Here is a 23,659-nt window from a genome sequence, read left to right as displayed (position 1 = left end):
AGTCCTGAAAATTGGCCACAGGCAGGTTTAGGCCTCAGGGCGGGGGATAGGCTTCAATGGGGCAGCCTGGCATGGGACTGGAGGGGGTTTCAGATGAAGACTTTCCCCTTGGGTTAGGGGTACAGAATTAGGAAAAGCATTGTTAAGGCAAAGATTATTGCCTAGTCAACGATGATCTTGCTGTAAGGGGTTTGCAGACTCTTCTTTTCACTGCTGCTCTTTTCTCCGCTGCTGCTGCTGCTGCTGCTGCTGCTCCCTCCTCCCCATCCCAACCGCCATCTTCCAGCCCTCACGGTGGTAGTGGCGGCAGTGGCTCCTGCCTTCGGCTCTCTGATTCCAGGGTCAGGCAGACGGGGATATCGGAAAAAGACAGAGATTGCCAAGCCTCTTCGGGACTGGAAAGGACTGTAACAGACTGACAGGCAAGTGGGCTGACAGGCTGTGACCTGGATATTTTTATATCCATCTGCAGTGAGTGGCAATTTTTGTAGATATTTTACAGTCTTCCAGACAAAGGCTACCAGAAAAATATTAAAGGGAAATTCATGATTTTGAAATATATATTATTTTCCATAATTTTGGTTCAGTGACTAGTTTTGTCTGTAGAGCTCTTGTTAGATTCAGCTGTGTTTGAAGTAGATTCCAAATGTATCACCCTGCTAGCTGAGCAAAGAGGCACGTTTTTAAAGTGGCAATTCTCTCTATTTAGCAGAGGGAGAACAACTGGCCCTATCTCCAGCATCCCTCCAGTGACTGTTGCTGGTGTCTGTCTTATGTTTCTTTTTATTATTATTATTGTGAGTCCTTTGGGGACAGGGAACCATATTATGTATTTCTTTATATCTATGTAAACCGCTTTGGGAACTTTTGTTGAAGAGCAGTATATAAATATTAGTTGTATTCATATTCATATCTCCTTTCCTTTAAAAAAAAAAATCAAGAAAATACTGTTTCAGTGCAACATCTTGTACCTAATGTTCAGTATTCAAATTGAGTTATTTCATTTCCAGTGCTTTCATATCAGACATTGATATCAGTCGAGGAGTAAGTGGCCATTTCAACTGAGGCAGTGATAAGCAAGAATCTCAGTTGCTGTTTACATGAATTGTACCATCCTTTCCCCAGCAATATGATTACATACTTAATAGTCACTTGTAAATCTGTAACAAAGGTTGTATAGAATTACACATATGAAGCACTTTTCCTAAAATTGTAAGTGGAATAATGTAGCTTAAGAGGCTGTTCTCATGAGCAGCCTAACCCTGTCTGGGCTGCCCCAAGCAGGGCTTGGCTGGTCATGAGAAGTGACGTGATCCTCGCCCTCTTAACGAACCTGGCTTTTTACCATGGTCAAGGGTGCGCTTGCACCCTTAATCTGGCTACCAGGTATCCTGTGACTCGTCGGGCTGTGTGGACAACTTTTCATTTTGATTTTTTAATTTTGAACACAAAATCAACAACTTGAAAGAAGCATCCCATCTGTATGATAAAATGATAGTTTGGCAAAAAGAGCTTATTTTTTGTCTGGCAATTAGTACTGACGTTTATCCCATTAAAAACCTTCTTAAGTTTGTCAAATTGTGAAAATATGCAAAATAATTCTGCCACTAGAATGGATACAGCTACCCACCAGCAACAAAGAATCACCTAATTGACACACAAATCCACGGACTAGGCCCTGTAGCAAAATCCCCTTTCAACAAGAAACACCATTACAGGTCAAAATAACCACCAGCCATATCATAAGGAACTTACATTTCAGTATTCCATGTCACTGTGCTGCTGACTTCAAAGTCACAATACTTCATCAAAATGACTTTAAAGGGTGGGTCCAATGTGAAGCCACTAAGTTAGACTTCATTAGCAAATTTTATATAATTCAATTCAATTCAGACATGGTTGTGAACTGGTGTATCTTTCCCATGGCATAAAATAATTGCTCTTCCTTAGGTTTTAAATTAGCAGAGTAAAGAAGACAGGAGACAAGAAAATAAGGAAATTAATAAAGTGATTCAATTAAAGCAGTAGAAGAAAATAATACTAAGCAAACAAAGCTAATAATAATAATAGACTTTGTTAGCTGCCCCATAAAAAATTGTTCTCTAGGTGGCTCATAACACAACATTAAAAGATGAAATAAAAACAAACAACACATTCAATCATAACAGACCAAAAAAAGTGGGGTGGGTAGAGAATACAAAATACAATACAAATCAGTTTTAGAACTCTTTAAAAATCAGTGTGTAAAACTATAGTTAATTGCATTTAAGATTATTTACAAAGTTTATTGCACAGTTCACAACTTGTATACTGTATTTACCTGAATCCAAGACTTTTTTCAAGTTCTTTGATGTTAGAAATTGGAGGGCTGTCTTAAATTTAGAATCCTCATCTTTTTGGGTAAATAAAGGTATAACCTAAAATTAATCTCTGTTTTTTAAGAGGGACAACTTAAATTCAGAATTGTCTTCTATTTAGGTAAATACAGTTAGAAAACCAAACCCATTAATCCCTAATGGGGGGGGGAGGCAGTGGCGGTGGGTGGACCAGCCAGAGGCAGAGATGCTCTGTGCCTGGCCCAGCTAGTTACATTAGCATTCTGCCCATTCTCCTCTATTGCCTATCTGCATAAATATCTTGGCAAACTTCATTTGTTGTTGATCATACTAACTAATTATTATCATTAACAATTAGATCATCATTATTATTAATCATACTATGAGGCACCTTTTTAACATAATGATGCTCTTTATTTCGCAGGGGGAGAGTAACTGGCCCTATCCACCCCCAGCACAATACCACCAGTGACTGTTGCTGGTGTCTATCTTATGTTTCTTTTTAGAATGTGAGCCCTTTGGGGACAGGGAGCCATCTTATTTGTTATTCCTCTTTGTAAACCGCCCTGAGCCATTTTTGGAAGGGCAGTATAGAAATCAATCAAATAAATAAATAAATAGAATTCTGGTTGAAATACACTCTACATTCTTGTATATTCGTAATATAGGTATATCTCTCTGAGTGTGTGTTTTTAAGACAGCTGTAAAGCATTCAATTAAGGTCTAGAACTCTCATATGCTACCAAATTAGATATTACACATCTTAGAGAAAATAAAATAGTTGGCTTAGAGCCCAGACTTTGCCAAATAATTGTATTAAATGAAGAACTGGAAAATAATTATTTCTAATCCTTTGTAAAACAGGTACTCGACACAGTCCACTTGCTTTGAGACAAAGTTGTATAGTCTCTAGTAACAGCTTGTGGCTAGTGTCGGAGTTCATAGTGGATATGAAATTTACATTATCCAGTAATTTTATATATATATATATATATATATATATATATATATATATATATATATATAATATGCATGCATTGAGTGTGAGTGTAAAGAAAATAAATAGCCTGTTTGAATTGGTTGGTTTACCATAATCTCACAAAGAATTAATACATTACAATTTAAAGATAATTTAAAAGAGGAGAATGTTATTTCAATTTATAATGTATATTACGGTTTCCAAGGCATATTAATTCAATCAACTAGGGTTTGCAAGTTGTTGTATACAGATCCTGGTAAGGCTCCTGTATCATTAAGAGTTAGATGGGAAAATTCCAGCTTGTGTTATTTCTCCAGGCATTGTAGACTACAGTGGAAAAACCTGCACCTGGTGAAGTTGCCTCAGACCTTTCTCTTCAGTTATAAAGGTTAAAAAACAACACCACACATATTGGATAGAATAAACCAGAACTGTAGAATAATAATTCCAGATTAGCCCTCAGGTAGATTTCCCCAGCTATAGATGTAGTACAATATTTGTCTGGACAACAATGTCACATAAGAATCAAAGAAATTTGACATAATTTTCCCCACTAACAGAACAAAGGAGGTTTGTGTGTCACCCTTTTGTTATTATTTGCAAACAGTAATTCAGTTTTTGGTTGGTGTACTTATTCCTTTGGAAATGGAAGTGAAAATTTGTTACATACATTTGCAGAAATGGAATGAGTAAAAAGATAGTGTGGAATCACTCAGTCCCTGTTAACTCTGCAAAGAGGCACCTTTCAAAGTAGAGATGCTCTTATATTTAGGAAGGAAAGAGCAAGTGGCCCTATCCAGCCCTAGCACAGCATCTGTCCAATAGCTGTTGCTGGTCTATTTCTTTTTAGATTGTGAGCCCTTTGGAGACTGTTTGTTTGTTATTTAATTTTTCTATGTAAACTACCCTGGGAACTTTTGTTGAAAAGTAGTATATAAATATTCATAGTAGTAGGAGTAGTAGAATGTCCTCTGTTATCACCTCTCTACAAATGTAATGACACAGGGATATTTCTATATCTCCTGTGCAATATTCCTGAGATATTCCTGAGCCCCTGGTGGCGCAGTGGTAAAACTGCCACCCTGTAACCAGAAGGTTACAAGTTCAATCCTGACCAGGGGCTCAAGGTTGACTCAGCCTTCCATCCTTCCGAGGTCGGTAAAATGAGTACCCAGAATGTTGGGGGCAATATGCTAAATCATTGTAAACCGCTTAGAGAGCTCCGGCTAGAGAGCGGTATATAAATGTGCTATTGCTATTGCTATTGCTATTTGTTTGTATTGTGTAGTAGTTAAGTTGGCTAAAATCTTTGCTCTGTTATGGGTTCACTAGGCAAGCCACCCTCTTTCAGCCTTAGCCCTTTACCTCCCTATCTGCAATAGGGAGCTAATAATACTCAGTTTTTAGCAGCTGACATCTTAACACCAAAAAGTAGTCATTTGATAAGCCATGAGACAGAATCATATGGATATTTCTCTCTTTAGAACCATGGGAGTCTAATGGTAATTGTTCAGTTAAACAAATCCTAGGACGTCTATTCTTTGGAAAATAAACTAATTATTTCAATTAGTTAGTTAAACTTTAAATCAGGTAAAGTTATTTCTGATTTCAGTAAGCCAGATTTATTTAAAAAATAATACAGTAATACAGATAGGTTACCCCTAGGAATGCCTAGTACAGTTTTAAAATTTTTATTCTGGAACAATTCCAGCTTAGATGACCAATGTTGTCCCCATATTTTGTCACCATACAGAATCTGAGAGTAAACTTTGTATTCTACTGATGTCAAAATAAGAATAAGTTTGCTTGTCCCTAAAACTTCTCCAAAACTTTAGGACTTTTCCACCTTAACCTTGGCTAAGTTAAGATGGATTTCATCTACCCATACTAAATAATTAAATCCCATGTTATACAACTCTTAAAAGGTGCAGGACTCCTCTCAAAGTCGAACCTGGTAACCCCAGTTAATATCCATCTTTAGGTACAGAAATTATGGTGAGGAGAATAGCATTTTGCATAAAGAAGAGTTCTAGGTTTTACTCACTGGCATCTTGTTTGAAAAATGTGTCTTAAGTAGCCAGCCTTGGTAAGACTGGTAAGAGAAGCTAACAGAAGTCCAAACCTTAGGTTGTGTGGAGAGTAACAGTAGTATACAATTACCACTGAAGAAGACTTGATACAGTCAAAATGTATCTGGCAACATTACAGGAGAGATCAGATGCTGGCAAGATCATGATATGATGCTTCATCTTCCAACTAAAGCACAATACTGGGAACATTTATGCACACTTCTCCCATTTAATTGGCAATTTTGAATATGAGCAATTGGATTTACTATGGAGAGTACCTCAATGACCATTTTATACTGGTTTTACTGAGATTTATAGTTATATTTTTATTGATTCAGTTCTATAATCTTTTGTATAGATGAACAATGTTTTTAAACCATACAGATTTATCACTATTATATTAAAATATTCATATATTATGTTTGGGTTCTCTTTTTGATGCTCTTACATGTTGCTGAATCCAAACAGGGTTTTCTTTTCTTTTGTAGACTTCTACATGAGACACTGAAAAACCTTTACCATTCAGTAAACCCTACTGGGCCAGATGGACCAGTGCTCTGATTCAATGTATACTTTTTGAATTTGTATGAATAAAACAGTATAGTGGGATTGAAAGAAGCCTATGAAGAAGGTCTGAAGCAGATGAAGCTGTTATAGACTAGAATACTCACATTTTAAAATCCTCTAAGGTTGGCTATAAAAGCTAAAAGATAGAGATAAGATTCTTAAAAGATCCCAATGAGATGTTCCTCCCCCAGGTCCAATAGCTTTGGGTGTGTAATCTTTGAGATGGTGGAACTTCAGAAATGGGTTAAACATCACCACCATAGTTCCGATCCTGATTACCACCCTAGCTGCTATTCAGTTTAAGAAAATACAAAGCATAGGGCCAGGCTCCTCATTTATTGTAAAATTTAGGTTAGCCTAGAGTGAGTCAGTGTAGCAAAACTCCTTAGCTTGAGTTTATGATAAGGTTTGGGTTTCTGAACCATGGTAATCCTCCACTGCATCCCAGCAAAATGCTAACAAAGTTCATCACATGAGCTTTCATACTCTTATCAGTATTTCCATGGGTCTTGTGGCTTTTTAAAATTTAATCTGGATTTTAGGGTGAAGTGAAGCTTTAATGACAAGGAAGCTCTTCCTATATCCAAGCTTTTGAGATAAGATGAATGTGGATTCAGGGATAGCTATTGAAAGAGACTGAGGCTCTACACACAGTCTGTGTAGAGCCTAACCGGGTTCTCCCTGCAGATGAGCAGGGAGCTCACCCTGGGCGGGTGGATCAGCCACCCACACGATCACCAGCTCTGTCATGGAGTCGGTAGAGGCAGCGGGGATTGGGGGCCGCCCAGCCCCCGGAAGTCCCAGAACGCCCATTACGAGTGCACAGGGCTTTCTTGGGTGACCCCCGAGGCTGGGAGGCTTGTAGCCTCCTGGTTGAGGTCTTCTTGTAAGTCACCACAGTGAGGAGCTGTGCCACAGCATCTCACGATCAGGAAAATGGGGCACTTGCTCCTCTACCCTCATTTAAACCTCACTTAGTGAGGTTTTCTGCCAGGAGCCATGCAGCTCCTGTTGTAGCACATGACCTCAGGAAAGCGGGCTGGGGTTCCTTAGCCCACTTTCCTGCGGTTGTGAGAATAGCCTCACTGAAGAGAGGGCACTTCCAGATGGGCTTGTTGCTTTTCCACCTGCAGTCATACAGAGAATGTACATTGCACACAACACTGATACTGATACTGAAAGATACTGAAAGTTTTCAGGCACAACAGACTTTCCCTCCCACTTTAATCCTTTACATGCGGTCTGTTGTATCTCGCCATGTACCTTTTGAAACAGTAGTGTTAACAACAGTGCAAACATGTTGTCATCTTACTGTTGTGCTGTTCTAAAAAAAACCCCAAACTGATTCTCTGCATTATTATGTGTGACATTATTATGCATTATTATTATGTATTTATGGGGAAATACAGGTGGACAACAATCAATGATGATGTTCTGGTAACACCCCATAAAGAGTGAGTGAACGTGTGACCCTCCTACAGTAAACACCCTTCTGGAAGTGCCCAGAATGACACCTTCCCCCCCACAAGTGAAGATTACATGACCAGGAGTATAAATTGTCTCAGCAGAATACTAAACTGTTATTGTAGAAAGGCTTAAAAAGGGGGGGGGCAAGTGTTGCAGATTATTTAAGAGTCTGTATAGTCCTTTATGTTGTATTTATATGTAAACCTTAATAAAAGATTAAGGTCTGGCAAAGTGGTCAAAGGGTGTCCTCTCTCTGTCTAAACTGGGACCTACATTCAGAAAAAGTAAAACAGGAAATAAAAGCCCATTTAACTTTTTGGATGGTTTTTCAGCTTGGGCAACAACTTGCATTTTTTAAGGTTTTCATGTTGCTGTTGGTTGAAATTATATACAATTTTATTGTGAATATAATTTATTAGTAGTGCATGTACATACAGTTCTGCTTGGTGGTTTTGCAGTGAAGCAGGCCATAGAAAGATGCCAGTTTCCAGAACCCGCAGAAATGAGAAACTTATAATAATGTATATGTAACAGTCCAGAGAAACTATAGACAGATGTGCAAATGGAGCTTACTTTGAAGCAGTTGCCAAGCTACAAGCCACTTTTAAAATGAAGAGCAGCTTGCCTCTTCAACAGTGGGACCTGATGCAGCCAGCAAACATATCACAGAAGGTTCAGCGGGGGAGGGGGGGTTCACCACTTAAACCACCACTGTATCCACAGTTACATTTGGCTGTTTCCTTTAATCGTTTTGCATTGCAGTTTTTAGGGAGAACAAGATATCTCTTATTTATTCTTACTTCGTTTTCTGTATTTCTTTTTGTTAGTAAGTACCCTGTTTGAAAACTAATGAAGGTGAAAATTGCAATCAATTGTGTCAGGAAAGGCTGATGTTAATCTTAGTGCACGGTTGATGAATCATTACAGGCTTAGAAAGAATACCATTCTCAGTAGTTCTAAAAGTTGTGTGAATAAAATATTATATTATGTTGGAAAGAATAAATATTTCCCAAAGGCGTTTAGTTTTAAACATACTCGCTGACATCCAGATTTACAAAGTTCTTGTGCAAACTTGTGCTAGTGCAAGGCTGTTGCACTAGCCAGCTGTGCTAAGTCTGAAGCATGTGCTAAGTCTGTAACACTAGTGTTACAATCGTGCAGTCATTTTTGCATGTGAGCAACAAGGTGCACAACTTGTGGCATGCCTCATATATTTTGCAGATAACCTTTGTGCAAAAGTGCAGTTTTCTGCATCTCTGTGACTTCGTACAGCTACATGTTTACACTAGTGCAATTTTGTTCACTGCACAAGTGCTTCCTTCGTCTGGATGTCAGCCTTTTAAAAAACCTACTTTCCAGTAGGCTCATGAGATCACCCGCCATTCCTTGCGTATATCTGTCCGTGTATGTGCCCACCCATGCATCAACTACACACTGTCTGGACCAATATGAAGCAAATCAGGTACAGTTGTAGGGATACATAGGGACACCTCAGTGGCATAGTTTGTAATGATGTCATCCACCCTAATTCAAGATGGTGTTCACATGAACATTTGAGGTGCAATTGGGCTAACTTGTGAACTGCCTAACCAATTTGAATCAAATTTCCTAGAGGTGTAGGGAGGGACACATAGCGATGGCTCAAGGGCATAGTTTGTAATGATGCCATCTACCCCAATTCACCATGGGGTACACGAGAACATTTGAGGAACAAGTGAGAACCAATTTGGACCAAATTTGATACAGTTGTAGGGTCACATAGGGACACCTCAGCAGTGTAGTTTGTGATGATGTCATCCACTCCAATTCAAGATGGCGGATGCAAGAAAAATTGAGATGAACGTGGGCTAACTTGTGAACTGCCTAACCGATCTGGACCAAAAACAGCCTTAACTACACACCTTTCCTCTAGTCTCTATGTTTAAATATATGTTGCTTAATGTCTCTGCATTACTTCTGAGGGCATTGTCGGAATGTGATAACTATACTGGTAGATGTTAGAACATCCTAAAGGGGGGGGCAGAGTGGGGGAGAGAGAAAGAACAGCTACAATGTGCATAAGCTAATGAGGATTTCTAAAAAGTACCAGATAAAAGATTATCAGAGTATTAGGTAGATATGCCTAATTCATATTTTGTATGGTTTTATGTTCATACTTTTCTGTTTGTTCAGGACTGCTTTTTTCCTACCAGAACTGGCTTTTCAAATAATTAGGTGCAGAGCAATATTGCTGATACAAAGCTTTCCTCATTCTGTAGACCAGATAGCCTTATGCATTCTCAGTCTCTACACTAGGGGTGTGCATGAATCCAAATCTGTGATTTGAGTTGAGGTCAAATTGAATGCAGACCCCTCGAACTGATTTGTCAAAAGCAGCTGGCTGGCTTGCTGCCTTAATGAATCAGCCACAAATCACCTGAATAGATTTGGTTGATTCCCGTGCCATTTGAGACATATTCTGCTGGGGAAACAGGCCTCAAAATGGCTCTTTGTTCCGGGGAGAGCTGGTCTACCAATTAGGATCAGTGGGTAGATCAGCCTTCTATTATTTATTTTATTTTTATTTAATTTTATTTCTAAACCGCCCTTCCAGAAATGGCTCAGGGCAGTTTACATAAATAAATAAATAAGATGGATCCCTGTCCCCAAAGGGCTCACAATCTAAAAATAAACATAAAATAGACACCAGCAACAGTCACTGGGGGTGGATAGGGCCAGTTACTCTCCCCCTGCTAAATAAAAAGAAGCACCACATTAAAAGGTGCCTCTTTGCCAAGTTAGCAGGGGCCAATTCTGGCGTTGGCACGTCAGCCTGCCTCAGAAGGACAGGTCTACCCGGGTAGTCCTGTCCTCCAAAGCGGGCTGAAATGCAAAGTCATGAGTAGAGGACTGGTGTACCCTTCAATCCCAAAAGGTACACCAGCTCTCTCTGGAAAAAAGCACCATCTGAGACCCATTTTTCCAGGAAAACTGCCTTCCAAATGGCATTGGAATCACCCAAATTGATCTGATGAGCTCCATGTCTGGCCTCGATACTGACTTGTGCTTCACTCACTGCTCTAGGAACATAGGAAACTGCCACATACTGAGTCAGACCATAGGTCCATCTAGCTCAGTATTGTCTATACAGACTGGCAGCGGCTTCTCCAAGGTTGCAGGCAGGACTATCTCTCAGCCTTTCTTCGAGATGCCAGGGAGGGAACTTGGAACCTTCTGCTCTTCCCAGGGCAGCTCCATCCCCTAAGGGGAATATCTTCAAGTGCTCACACATCAAGTCTCCCATTCATATGCAACCAGGGTGGATCCTGCTTAGCTAAGGGGACAATTCATTCCTGCTACCACAAGACCAGCTCTTCTCCTTCCTCTCTTGCTCTGGTCTACTGAGCTCTGCAGTCTGCATTCTGCATTGAAGGTGTACTCACTCAGCTAATAATAATGATGATGATAATGATAATAGGGGCCACAGAAATCGCCATCAGCCAACTACAAAAAACAACTTTACTGGGAACAGCCTATACTTTTTGATGATATCTATTATAATAATAACAACAACAATATTGATAATAAAATTCAGCCAGCTCAGGTCCTTGGGAAGGACTCGATGTCTGGATAAAACAAATCATTCAATAACACCTGTCTGACTGTGTAAACAACAAATTATACTAACAAATAAATTTATTTTATTTGTTGTTAGCCGCAGTCAAAATGTGGCTGAGGAAAGACGTTGCTGTAGTTGAGCTTATGGCTATGGTTGCTGGCTGCTGTGCTGTGGCAGCTGTTGCAAGTAGTGTGTGAGAGAGCAACTTGTGCCAATGATGTTACTGCAGTGCAGGCCCTGTGGCTGGCAGTGGATTCTGGGTCAGCTATTATTTTTTTCGCCATCTTTGGACTGTGTGTTTGGCAAATTGTGTCGTTCTGTATTGGGAGGAACTGTGTGTGCTTCTGTTCTACATTGTTTTTTAAGCCAGGATTGCAGAATTGGTGCACTCTGCTTGTTTTGTCCATTGTTTCCCATGGGTAGGTCCTAGAGACACCAAAGTGGGTTGAGTGATATGGCATGATGGGTGCTGCCTAACACCCAGACCACAAATGAAATGGGCAAGTGGGCGATTAGGGTTTTTTTTTACCTAAGCCCCCATAGGCTCCTATGGGTTTTACTCAATTCGATTTGATGGCAAATTGAATTGCACCCCCCTACAGATACAGTTTAGTTTTTTTTTCTTCTCATTGGAAGATGCTTAAATAACTCCAGCCAAAAGATTGAACTTGATGGGCATTTGAAAAATAAATTCTTGGAGCTGATGGTACACTTGCCACTAGGGATGTGCAATTCAATACATGCACAAATCGATTTGCACTGAATTGGGGACAATTCCTGGATTCGACCGTGAATTGAATCACCCCTTAAATGAAGTGGCTGATTTGAGGTCAAATTAAATCAGCCCCAGTTCGGTGCAAATTCATGCTATTTGAGCAGCCATTTGGGTGGGCTTTCCCCCCTTGCTGATTGGTTTTCTGGCACTGGCTTCCAATTGGCTTGAGATCTCCTTGCTTCTTGGTTGGCTTGTTATCATAGGGACATATGAAGCTGTCTTATACCGAATCAAACCATTGGCCCATCTAGCTGAGTATTGTCTACATAGACTAGCGCGACTGAAGGTTGCAGGCAGGAATGTCTCTCAGCCCAATCTTGGAGATGCCAGGGACAGAATTTACAGCTTTCTGAATGCAAGCATGCAGATGCTCTTCCCAGAGCAGTCTCATCCCATGAGGGGAATATCTTGCTAAGATATTAGCAAGGTTTGATACCCTGCTAACTGAGCAAAGAGGCACCTTTTTAAAGTGGTGATTCTCTTTATTTAGCAGGGGGAGAGCAACTGGCCCTATCCATCCCCAGCACAGCATCACTCCAGTAGCTGTTGCTGGTGTCTCTCATGTTTCTTTTTAGACTGTGAGCCCTTTGGGGATAGAGAGACATTTTATTTATTTGTTTATAATATATGTAAACCGCTTTTGGAACTTTTGTTGAAAAGCAGCCTATAAATATTTGTTTTCGTCACCATCATCATCATCTTACTGTGCTGACACATATCTCCCATTCATATGCAAACCAGGGTGGACCCTGCTTTGTAAAGTAGACAACTGTACCCTTATTGGCTGTGGGGAGGGCGGAGGGAGCGGCAACACTTTTGGAGGGAATTTCAAAATGTATATTCAAAAGGACTGGGAGGCAGAGAGAGCACTTACATAAGGAGAGGGAGAAGGAATCAAGGAACCTATTGCTGCTATAACTATCTGGTTTTGCTGGTTGTCAGATTGACAAAGGCAGAACCTGGTTGCCTGCCTGCCTTGTGTTGTGGTTTTGGTTTGGTCTGTTTTTGAAATGGTGTTGTGGCAAGAAATGGACAGTGGCAGCTCAGCTCCCTCCCTCCCTCCCTCCCTCCGTGTGTGTGTGTGTGTGTGAGAGAGAGAGAGAGAGAGAGAGAGAGAGAGAGAGATATTTGTGATGAGCTCCATGTCTGGCTTCAGGGCCGGATTAACATAGTAGCAAATGTAGCATTTGCTACGGGCCCCACACGCCTGGCTTGAACATCTGCCCCTTCTTTCTGCTCTCTATTTGGTGCTCTCTGCTGACTCTCCTCATTGCCTGCTGCTGCCCATTCTCATCTACGCATCGCTCGAGGCGTTTAAGCAAGGTCTTCCTGGCACCATGGTGTTGATTGGGTTATCTATTATGTTAAGCAGCACGGGAGGGAGTAGTAAGACCAACAATAGGAACAGATAGCTTGCAAAGGGGTCTCAAAGATAACTTAATTGCCAGGTCCTTATTTGTTTAAACTGTAAAGTTTTAAACAACATACACACAGAGAGAGTAAAAGTAATAAAAGTAGTTTAGATTAAAAAACAACCAACTATTAATGCCGGGTGGAAGAAAAGAAGCTAAGGAAGATGTTAGTTGAATGTTGCCAGCGTTTTCCGACTGACTGGGAGAGGGTGAAGATAAACAATGAGAATGTGTACCCTTAAGAGGAAAAAGAAAGCTGGAACTAACTCAGATGCGCGCAAGAGGAGTCTCAAAGTTTAGTGGATCAATTGAGGGGAGCTTATATCACGGTCTTGAGATCTCACCTAAATTTCCATCCTCTTGCTCTGGTTTCCTTTTGGTGAGGGGGATGCCCCTGCCATTATCTCTGTACTGTCTTAGAGATCTCACCTAAATTCCCACCCCCTTGCTCTGTATGTGTGTTGTTGTTGTTGTTGTTTTGTGTGTGTGGGGGGTGCCCTTGATATTCTCTCTGTGCTGTCTTAGAAATCTCTCAGGACTCCAACATCTACCACAGCCTCTGTGGCAGCCTCATCACTGGCCAGCTATTTACCTCTCCCTAACCCTGACACGTCTCACAAGAGTCTGGGATTCCTTCTCATGAATCCCAAGCTTTTGCAAGACCTCAGTCTGTTCGTCCCTTCTGACCTATCTTCTGGCTCACTGAGTGCTTTTTTGGCTTGGTGCGCCAAGCTCCAGGCTCTGCTGCAATTCTTAGGGAGCTGCTGCCTCTTGTTGCCATGGTCAGGCCTGATTGGGAATTACTGCAGGACCCCAACAATACTGAAAAAAAATTAGCTTCAGCCAGAATTTTAGCACGTTCATTCTGAACCAGCTGAGATTTCTAAATAAATTTCACAATTTTAAAGGGTAGCCCTATATAGAGTGGACTGCAACAGTCCAATCCTAATGTAGCTAAGGCATATGTGATCTTGGCCAGGTATGCTTTCATCAGAATGTAGCTAAGGCATATGTGATCTTGGCCAGGTATGCTTTCTCCAGAAATAGGCACAGTGGGCTGCTATTTAGAATCTAAGAGTAAAGTGACATCCAGGAGCACTCCAAACCTCTCTGCATCCCTATATCAGGGTTGTTCTCTTAATGGCCTAGGAGAATTTCAACAGTGCTTGCCATTTAATACTGTAGCATATAGCTGACAATTGTGTCCTGGAGGAAAAACCTTTGCATGATCAATACAGGAAACCATCAATGTGGTCTTCAAAGCCCATGGTTTTCTTTAAGAGCCTTGTGAATTAGCTGGGTGCATACATCTCCTGCCTGTTTGTACTACATACAGGAAGAGTGGGATATAAATGGTGCAGTGGTAAAACTGCCGTCCTGTAACCAGAAGGTTACAAGTTCGATCCTGACCAGGGGCTCAAGGTTGACTCAGCCTTCCATCCTTCCGAGGTCGGTAAAATGAGTACCCAGAATGTTGGGGGCAATATGCTAAAAAATCATTGTAAACTGCTTAGAGAGCTCCGGCTATAGAGCGGTATGTAAATGTAAGTGCTATTGCTATTGCTAAATGTAAAAATAATAAATAAATAAATAAATAAATAAATAAATAAATAAATAAATAAATCAGATACAGTGAAACAACATAGTCATCCATGCAATCTAGAATGATCTGGACATGCCCTTGGAGTACATGTGGTGGCAGGCATTTGCAAGCTAGGATGGGCTTTTTTGAGCACAGGAACAAGACGCATTTGGGTGATATTAAATGTAAAGGCTGTGTAGGTGGTAGCATTTCGGAGACAGTACTGTAGAGTTATTGTTGGTTATGAATACATCTTTCCCACCCCATTATAATCTCTGGTCAAACTGATTTAGCTGTAGTGCAGAAAAACTTATACTAGATCCCAACAGTGCCACCACCACTACTGCAGTAGATACATGGCTATTTTGAAGTTGCTGTTTTCAAGCACCTATTAGTGCCTATGTGTCAGCTGGTTTGCCTGCCCCAAGTGGCTATGCTCAGCTCACCATGAAGTATTCTGGGCCTTAGAGGGGGCAGGTCAGAGAGATCAGCTGTGTCATTGGCTAGGTTGGCATGAGGGTGGTGATAAGAGTGGTATCACCACCTACTGGTGTCGTCTCTGGCAATGAAGCAGCAGGATATCTGGCCCTCTTGTCTCACAGGAAGATGAGCCATGCAAACCCTGCCCCATGAAGTGTTGGAAGTGGAAGTGTTGAGGATTATTTAAAGTTGAGGCTGATGATGAGTCAGAGGTGAGGAACACTGAAGGTAAGGACACCCATTAACACTTCCAGCAAAGTGCTTCCAGAGCTCAGATGGAGGCTGAGGTTAAAGCTTCTCTTTCCCATTCTGAAGCCATAATAAAAGCTGCAAGGCATCCAGGGATGATCCTATGGTATGGTGATGAGTAATACAGGCCATTCCCGCAACCTCCCCCACCCCCGCACAATAGAAGCGAACTGTCAGTTTCCCCATTCCATTGATTTCTGTTAGAATAATGCAACTGGGAATTAAAAAGGTATTAATGAGCTTTTTCCCTGATGTGAGGGTCCCCTCTGCTATCATGTTTGCACAGTTACCAAGTTACCAATGTATTGTTTGGATTACTGCCTTGGTAGCATCAAGGGGGAAATAATTCCCTTTCCTCTTTAGGAATTATTTTCTACACAGCCCCCAAAATGTACAGCCAATCATTTCCCTAATAGCTAAAAGATAAGGCTCAGCAACTTAGATACATTTGATCAGACTGCCTCCTAGGGTAAATGGGCTAACATCCTGCTGTACATCTGCCCATGTAGTGTGGCTAATCCAGGAATGTCTGCCAGCTATCTTAGTACTGCATTGTAACTACTTTTACAAAGAACTAATCATAATGAATATTAATTTTCCAGAACATTCTTCATTTTCTGTATTTTTTTTTCCCCTAGGATGAATAAAAGATACTTACAGAAAGCAACAAAAGGAAAACTGCTAATAATAATATTTGTTGTAACATTGTGGGGGAAAATAGCATCTGGGGCAAACCATCACAAAGGTAAGAAATTGCACTGTGTTGCACTGTATCATACTGATATGGCATTCATCAGCAGGCTCCTTAAGACAGGGTTGTCTACTTCTAAACACTATTTTTTAAATAAAAAATCTTTGGCAGGGTTTTTCTTTTTTATAATTGGCTTCTGGTTGGTCAGTATAGAAATCAGTGCTGAGGGAAATTTTCTATAGGTAATGTTTCTTCAACTTCCTATGGATTCTTCCCGAAGGGATTTTATGCCCATGTTGTTTAATGACTTTTAAAATCACCATATTTTCTGTTTTGTTATCTGAAGATGGTAAACTTGAGACATTGAGTAAGTGTATAATAAAGTTGCTTCTCATAAAAAAAAGATTCATCAAACAGCATGTGGAAGTGCTATAGATGAGTTCATGAAAATGAGCCTCGTAAAAAATCTTCAGGAACATGTGTACTGCAGCATTCCAATTATCTATGCTGATTAATTTTGCAAGGAATGTGTGTGTGTGCACTGAATAGTTTTGACCATTTTCTCACCAAGATCTAAGAGACCTTTCTCTCGTGCTGTCTGCAGAAATAAGTATTTTCCATTTCTGGGATTTTTTTTCTCACTCTCCTCCCACCCTGCCCTTAAACTTTTAGGACCAGCAACCCCACTCCAGGGAAAAGTATGCTTTGATTTAGAATTAATAGGAGGCAGCACTCTGGTTTTACCTAATAAAAAACACCTTGAGGTCTATTTTTTGCTGTCCAATATAGTTTTGAAGTTTATTCTTCATTCTGTGGTGTCTGTACATTCTTAGATTCTAGCTTTGAAAATGTGATTGCTCATGTCACTGTGGCTTAATTACCATTAATGCAAATAAAGGGGCATGAAGAGGCAGAAAATTTGCATGAATAAAGGCCAAACCAGGTGAGACACAAGAGATCCCAAAATCTCTTTGTTTTCTGCTTAAAAGCAGCTGGAAAAGGTGCAGAAAAGGGCAGAGAGGTGGTATCAGAACTATGGTGATTGAGCAAGGTGGGGGTTTTTTTGGTAGGTTTTTGGTTTTTTGTTTTTGTCTTTGCTTTTTAAAAAAATCCTCACTCCATTTCCCTACTCAAAATATTATTACATTACATTTATATCCCGCTCTTCCTCCAAGGAGCCCAGAGTGTTTCTCCTCACAACAACCCTGTGAAGTAGGTTAGGCTGAGAGAGAAGTGACTGGCCCAGAGTCACCCAGCTAGTATCATGGCTGAATGGGGATATGAACTCGGGTCTCCCCGGTCCTAGTCCAGCACTCTAACCACTACACCATGCTGAGCCCCAAACCTCCTATTTGCCCCATTAAATAAAACATAGAGTGAACCCCAGCACAATTACTCTGATCGTGCATCTCTGTTAGCAGTGGTGAGGGGTGGGAGTGCAACTAACATGACTGCTTTTTTTTTTTTTTTAAGAGAGATGTCCAGATCTCCTTATCTTGTCTAACTTGGCAAAGAAGCACCTTTTTTATGTGGTGATTCTCTTTATTGAGCAGGGGGAGAGTAGCTGGCCCTATCCACCCCCAGCACAGTACCCTGTTGCTGCTGTCTATATTATGTTACTTTTTAGATTGTGAGCCCTTTGGGGACAGGGATCCATCTTATCTGTTTATTATTTTTCTGTGTAAACCACCCAGAGCCATTTTTGGGAGGTATAGAAATGAAATCAATCAATCAATCAAACAGACAGACAGACAGACAGACAGATAGATAGATAGATAAATAAATAATTGTTTTTCTAGAATTTAAATGTTTTATGTTACCAATGAATTGTCAAATATTGATTGATTGATTAAGTTCTGTCAAGTTGGTGTCGACTCATAGGCAGTGGTGTCATACCACATAGATAGATTGTCTCCAGGATGACCTGTCTTCAACATGGCCTTTAAGGTCTCTCAGTGGTGCATTCATTGCTGTCGTAATTGAGTCCATCCATCTTGCTGGTGGTCGTCCTCTTTCCTTCAGTCTTCCCCATCATGATGGACTTCTCAAGGGAGTTGGGTTTTCAAATAACATGTACGAAGTATGATAGTTTGAGCCTTGTGCCTCGAGTGAAAATTCTGGATTGATTTGTTCTATGAACCATTTGTTTGTTTTCCTGGCTGTCTGTGGTATCCTCAAAAGCCTTCTCCAGCACCAAACTTCAAAAGCGTAAATACTTTTTCTATATTGCTTCTCCAAAGCCCAACTTTCACATCTAGACAATCAATATAAGAATTCTGGGAAGATGCCACTTTAAATATATACAAAAGGTTGAAATGTTTCAGATGCAAGCTTATTTGCAGATATTTTGCAAATAAATGTATTCCTGCCTAATGTATATTTGTAGCCCTGATATGTAATGTAACCCAAGCGATTTTTTAAAAGTTCAGATCTAGAATATAATCACAAGAACAATCTTGACCTGCTTCAGCTATTTTCTAGTAGTTTCAAAAATGCAGCTGATTTTAGACTCTTTCATTGTCACCTTGATCTGAATCCAAAAAGGCCATTTAGGTGTATGATATATGCAGTGGAGATTTTCTAAAAAACCCTAACAGTATTTATGAAGCTGCCCTGATTTGGGAGGACTGTTTGTGATAATAATAGCAATAACAACTTTATTTGTCAGCTGCCCCAAAACAAATTGTTCTCTGAGTGGCTCACAAAACAACATTAAAACATCAAGTAAAAACACATGAAATCACAACACACCAAAATATAAAATACAGTACAAAACAATTTAATATTTTAAATCCTTTTTAAAAATCAAATTTAAAATGTCTGAGTGAACAGAAAGGTCTTTACCTGGCATCTAAAAGAACAAAGTAATAATGCGAGGTGAATCTCATTTGGGAGGCTGTTCAATAAATGGGGTAAAACTACCGAAATGGCCCTCTTCCTAGTAGCTACCCACCTCAACTCGTTTGGCATGGGCAGTCAAAGCAGGGCCTCCAAAGAAGACCTTAAGGTCTGAGTCAGGACATATGGGGCAAGGTGCTCTCTCATGTAACCCCAGTCCCAAGCCATTTAGGGCTTTAGCGGTTAAAACCAGCACTTTGAATTGGGGCCAGAAACAGATTGGGAGCCATTCCAGCTGACGAAGCACTGCCATAATATGATTTAAAAAAAACCAGTCCCAGTTAATAATCTTGCAGCCCTATTTGGTACCAACTGCAGTTTCTGGACATTTTCTTTCTTTTTTTAACATTTTTTTTCAATTTATTGAAACATAAGCAAAAGTAAAGAAAAACAGTGTCATGATATTTCTTTAAGCAAGTACTAGAAAGAAAACATTCTGAATATATTAACAGTTCTAAGAAAATTTTGCAGCAATTATCAACATTTGATTACATCTGATCAATACTTAGTTTCATAAAGCTGTGTACATAAAGCTTCACAAATCAAATCCAGACAACAGGAACAAATGATGTCCCTGTCAAATATTAAAGTTTATGAAGGGATCCCAAGTTGACATAAATGACTCAGTTGAGACTTCATTCCTATAAACTGAAACTTTAGAAACTGAGGCATCCTATATAATAAAAGGCTAAGTGAGTGGCCATGGCTTTGGAACGTTGGGGATCTGCGTCCCTGCCTCCCTGGGCTGTTCTGGGCCTGTGCGAAGCACAGGCCCAGAAGAGCCCAAGGGACACAGGACCTCAGACACCAGTGTCCCACAGCCACGGGTGGCCATTAGCCGGTGTGTGGCGGCGGGGGAAAGTGGCCGAGGCGGCGGCGGAGCCGCCACCTCGGCCATGAGCTGCGGCACGGCGAGAGGAGGCCGAGGCAACCAGAAGCGGCCGCCCTGAAAAAGGCGAGGGCAATGGCGGCGGGGGAAGACCGAGACGGGGGACAGGGAAGCTGGGCGAGGTGGCGGCGAAGCCGCCAACGAGGCCCCCGCCCGCTCACAGCCGCCGCCGCCGCCTGCTCACCCGCCCTCCCAGCTGCCCAAAATGAAGCTGGGCGAGGTGGCGGCGAAGCCGCCAACGAGGCTCCCGCCCGCTCACAGCCGCCACCGCCGCCTGCTCACCCGCCCTCCCAGCTGCCCAAAATCACCTTCCCCGCTCCCCCCCAAAAAAGATTAAGGGCCAAAATGGCCCATGAGAAGGTTGCCGCCCCCGCCTATCGCCCTCCCAGCTGTTGAAGACCACCTTACCCGCTCCAGCCCGAGGGAAAAGAGAGGAGCTCACGAGCAGAGCTCCTCTCTGTGCTAAGTCACTGCTCAAACTGCCGCTATGGACGCAAAGGACGCCTATTGCGTCCATTGCGACAGTATAGGCAGCAGCTTAACACAGAGAATAGCTCTGTTTCCGAGTTCCTCTCTTCTCCTTCGGGCTGGAGCGGGTAAGGTGGGCTCCGGCAGCTGGTTGCGCGGGAGGGCGATAGGCGGGGGCGGCCACCTTCTCATGGGCCATTTTGGCCGTTATTCATCCACCCCCCCCCAAAAAAAGTAAAAGCAAAATAAGGAAGAACAAAAACAGAGAACAACAACAAAACAAAAAACAAAAAGAGAGAGGGGACAAGGGTGGGGGGAAGAGACAGAAAGAGAGAGAGAGACAGAAAAGACGGGATAGAAAGCTAGCGCCCGTTATCATGGCTTAAAAATACTAGTAATCCCATAATTTCAAAAACCAATCATTTAAAGAGGGGACTTCAGAAACCCGCCAATTATGAGCATATAAAGTCCTGGCTGCAGTAATCATATATAAAGACAACTCATTACGTTTAGAAGGAATATAAGGTTTTGTCATACTTAAAAGAAAGATTTCTGGTACAAAAGGAAATTTAATCTCTAGAGTTTCTGAACATTTTCAAAGGTAGCCTCAGGTACAATTGCATTAATCTAAGTGAGAGGTTAGCAGAGCATGAGTAACTTTGGCCAAGCTATCTCTATCCAGATAAGGTGACATAGGAACATAGGAAGCTGCCATATACTGAGTCAGACCATTGGTCTATTAAGCTCAGTATTCTCTTCACAGACTGGCAGCGGCTTCTCCAAGCTGTCTCAATGTTCGTTTCTGAAATTCATGGGTAATTCTGGAAAAGGAAAGATGACACACATGCACACTCACAACTGTGAGTTTAAATGGGCTTTATTAAAGCTAATGATTACAAGTGTAGATGTTTGTTTATTTTATTTATTTTACATTCTTCCTCCAAGGAGCCCAGAGCGGTGTACTACATACTTGAGTTTCTCTTTCACAACAACCCTGTGAAGTAGGTTAGGCTGAGAGAGAAGTGACTGGCCCAGAGTCACCCAGCAAGTATCATGGCTGAATGGGGATTTGAATTCGGGTCTCCCCGGTCCTAGTCCAGCACTCTAACCACTACACCACACTGGCTCTGTTTAGGCATATAGGCAAGTAGTTATCCATTTAATTTTTCTATGATTGTAGTGCAGTGTTCAGTAACAGCTAAAAGCATTCCTAAAATCATTTTTCCTTTTCTCAAAATGCAGAGCTGCTAACTAGGAAAGAGTTTTGGCCTCACCAAGAAACAGACAGTTGTGTTATTAGCCAGCTGAGGAATTCATCTTCTGGGTGCAAGAGCGCCTTATCTTGCTGTAGCAACAAGCTACAAAACAATTCCCCAACCTGGTGATCAGTGTTTCCCCTTTAATTTGGTCTAATAATTTCTATGACAGTTAACTCATACCACTAATAAATGCCAGGCATTCTTTATTCTTAACAGAAAAAGCATTTCTTTCTAATCCTTCTACTAAATGCTGAATAGTTTTAAACAGTTTCATTTCATTAGGAGCAAGTAGCTGAAGGCCTTTTGCTATCTGTTCCCAAACAATCCTAGAAGCTGTGCTGGCAGAGAGAAAAAGAGCTAAAGTACAGTTCTCAAGATGGGAGGAAGACCGACAAGAAGAATGTCCATTAAAACAGCTTAGGAAGTGGGGAGGAGGATGGACCGGAAGGAAGGGAGGGTGAGACAGATGCCGTTTCCTGCCACCTGGCAAATAATGGCTGCAGCAGGGGCTTTGCTGGAGCTCAAGATAGGTAAGAGCAAAGATCCAGGACCCGAGAGGAAAAGAGGTAGCGGGGGGTGGGGAGATGTGTTAGTCAGAAGTGGCTGGGTCTAGGCCAGGGATTGGCTCTAGGTATGGCTCTAGGCCAGGGATTCTCAACATTGGGCCCTAGATGTTATTGGACTTCAACTCCCATAATCCCCAGCCCCAGCGGCCTTTTGTTGGGAATATGGGAGTTGAAGTCCAATAACAACTGGGGACCCAACGTTGAGAATCCCTGCTCTAGGCAATATATACCAGTTTCCAGGTATGCTGGAACGAGATCTCCGCTGGCTTCTCTGGTGGGAGGGTGATTGGCTTGGAAAATACAGGGATGGGCTTCATGGTGCCTCTTCCATGCCTACCCTTCCACCATGAATGGCTGTCTGCAACTTTTTATACCTTTTTGGCCAGCTCTCCAAGTCAAAATAATTGCATCTACGCAGTGTCTCTTCTTTGATAAACAAATTCTGGCACTGCTCTCCAAATTCTTCTCTCTCTTCAGGGAGGAGCCAATCATGAACTCGGCCATGGCTCTTTGTCTGATCAGTCTCAAGATAGAGACACTTTTTTATGTCCAGCTGGCCCTGGTGTGTAGCCATTTGTTGATGTTCTTTAGCCCAGGGAAATATGTTAGAAGGAAAATACTGATTCAGGACAGTCACCAAAAATACTGATTCAGGACAGTCACCGCCTCATCTGCATCTGATGAAAAAGAGGGATACAATTTAATGTAATCTGCATACTGATGATACCTCAGGCCAGATCTCTGGATGACCTCTCCCAATGGTTCCATGTAGATGTTAAACAGCATAGGGGAAAGAATGGAACCCTGTGGAACCCCATAGAATAACTGCCAAGGGGTTGAGCACTAATCCCCCAGCACCACCTTTTGGAAACAGGCCTCAAGGTATGAGCAGGACCACCTCCAATCAGTGCCTCCCACACCCAACCTGGCCAGCCATGGATTCCCTGGCTAATGGTATCTATCAAAAGCTGCTGAGAGGTCCAAGAGAATTAACAGGATTGTACTTTCCTGTTTTTCTCTTTGCACATGTCACCCCACAGGGCAACCAAAGCAGTTTCTGTTACAAAGCCAGTAATGAAGCCTGATTGAAATGGATCTAGATAATCAGTTTCCTCCAAGAGTGTCTGGAGCTTGTCAACCACTACATGCAAGCTTGCCCACAGAGGGAATATTGGCCACAGGCCTAAAGTTGTTTACGTTATCTGGGTTCAGACTAGGTTTCTTTAGGAGTGGTTGAATAATAGCTTCCTGGGACCTCTCCCTCTCATTGTGACACTTAGAACCTGCTGGACCCAGCTGAAAATTTGCCCCCTACTAGATTTAATAAACCATGAAGGGCAAGTGTCAAGCATGCATGTGGCTGGCTGAACTCAA

At 41.6% G+C, this 23,659-nt stretch overlaps 1 protein-coding gene across 8 annotated transcripts in view; it reads left to right on the top strand.

Annotated features, from left to right (window-relative positions):
- Window positions 1–23,659, top strand: part of TAFA2 (TAFA chemokine like family member 2) — a 259,077-nt gene that overhangs the window by 164,723 nt on the left and 70,695 nt on the right. For all 8 annotated transcript variants that reach the window (XR_008307946.1, XR_008307947.1, XR_008307943.1 and 5 more), the window contains one exon: window positions 16,153–16,259. Coding sequence is in view for 2 of the 8 variants with exons in the window: in XM_053252906.1 (XP_053108881.1) it covers window positions 16,153–16,259 (107 nt within the window). In the remaining 6 variants the exon portion in view is untranslated. The remainder of the gene's footprint in view (window positions 1–16,152; window positions 16,260–23,659) is intronic.

This window comes from Hemicordylus capensis, chromosome 5 (genome assembly GCF_027244095.1).
Source record: "Hemicordylus capensis ecotype Gifberg chromosome 5, rHemCap1.1.pri, whole genome shotgun sequence".
Classification (NCBI taxonomy): Eukaryota; Metazoa; Chordata; class Lepidosauria; order Squamata; family Cordylidae; genus Hemicordylus; species Hemicordylus capensis.
Note: the sequence above shows the minus strand (reverse complement) of the source record. Positions and strands in the feature narration are given on the sequence as shown.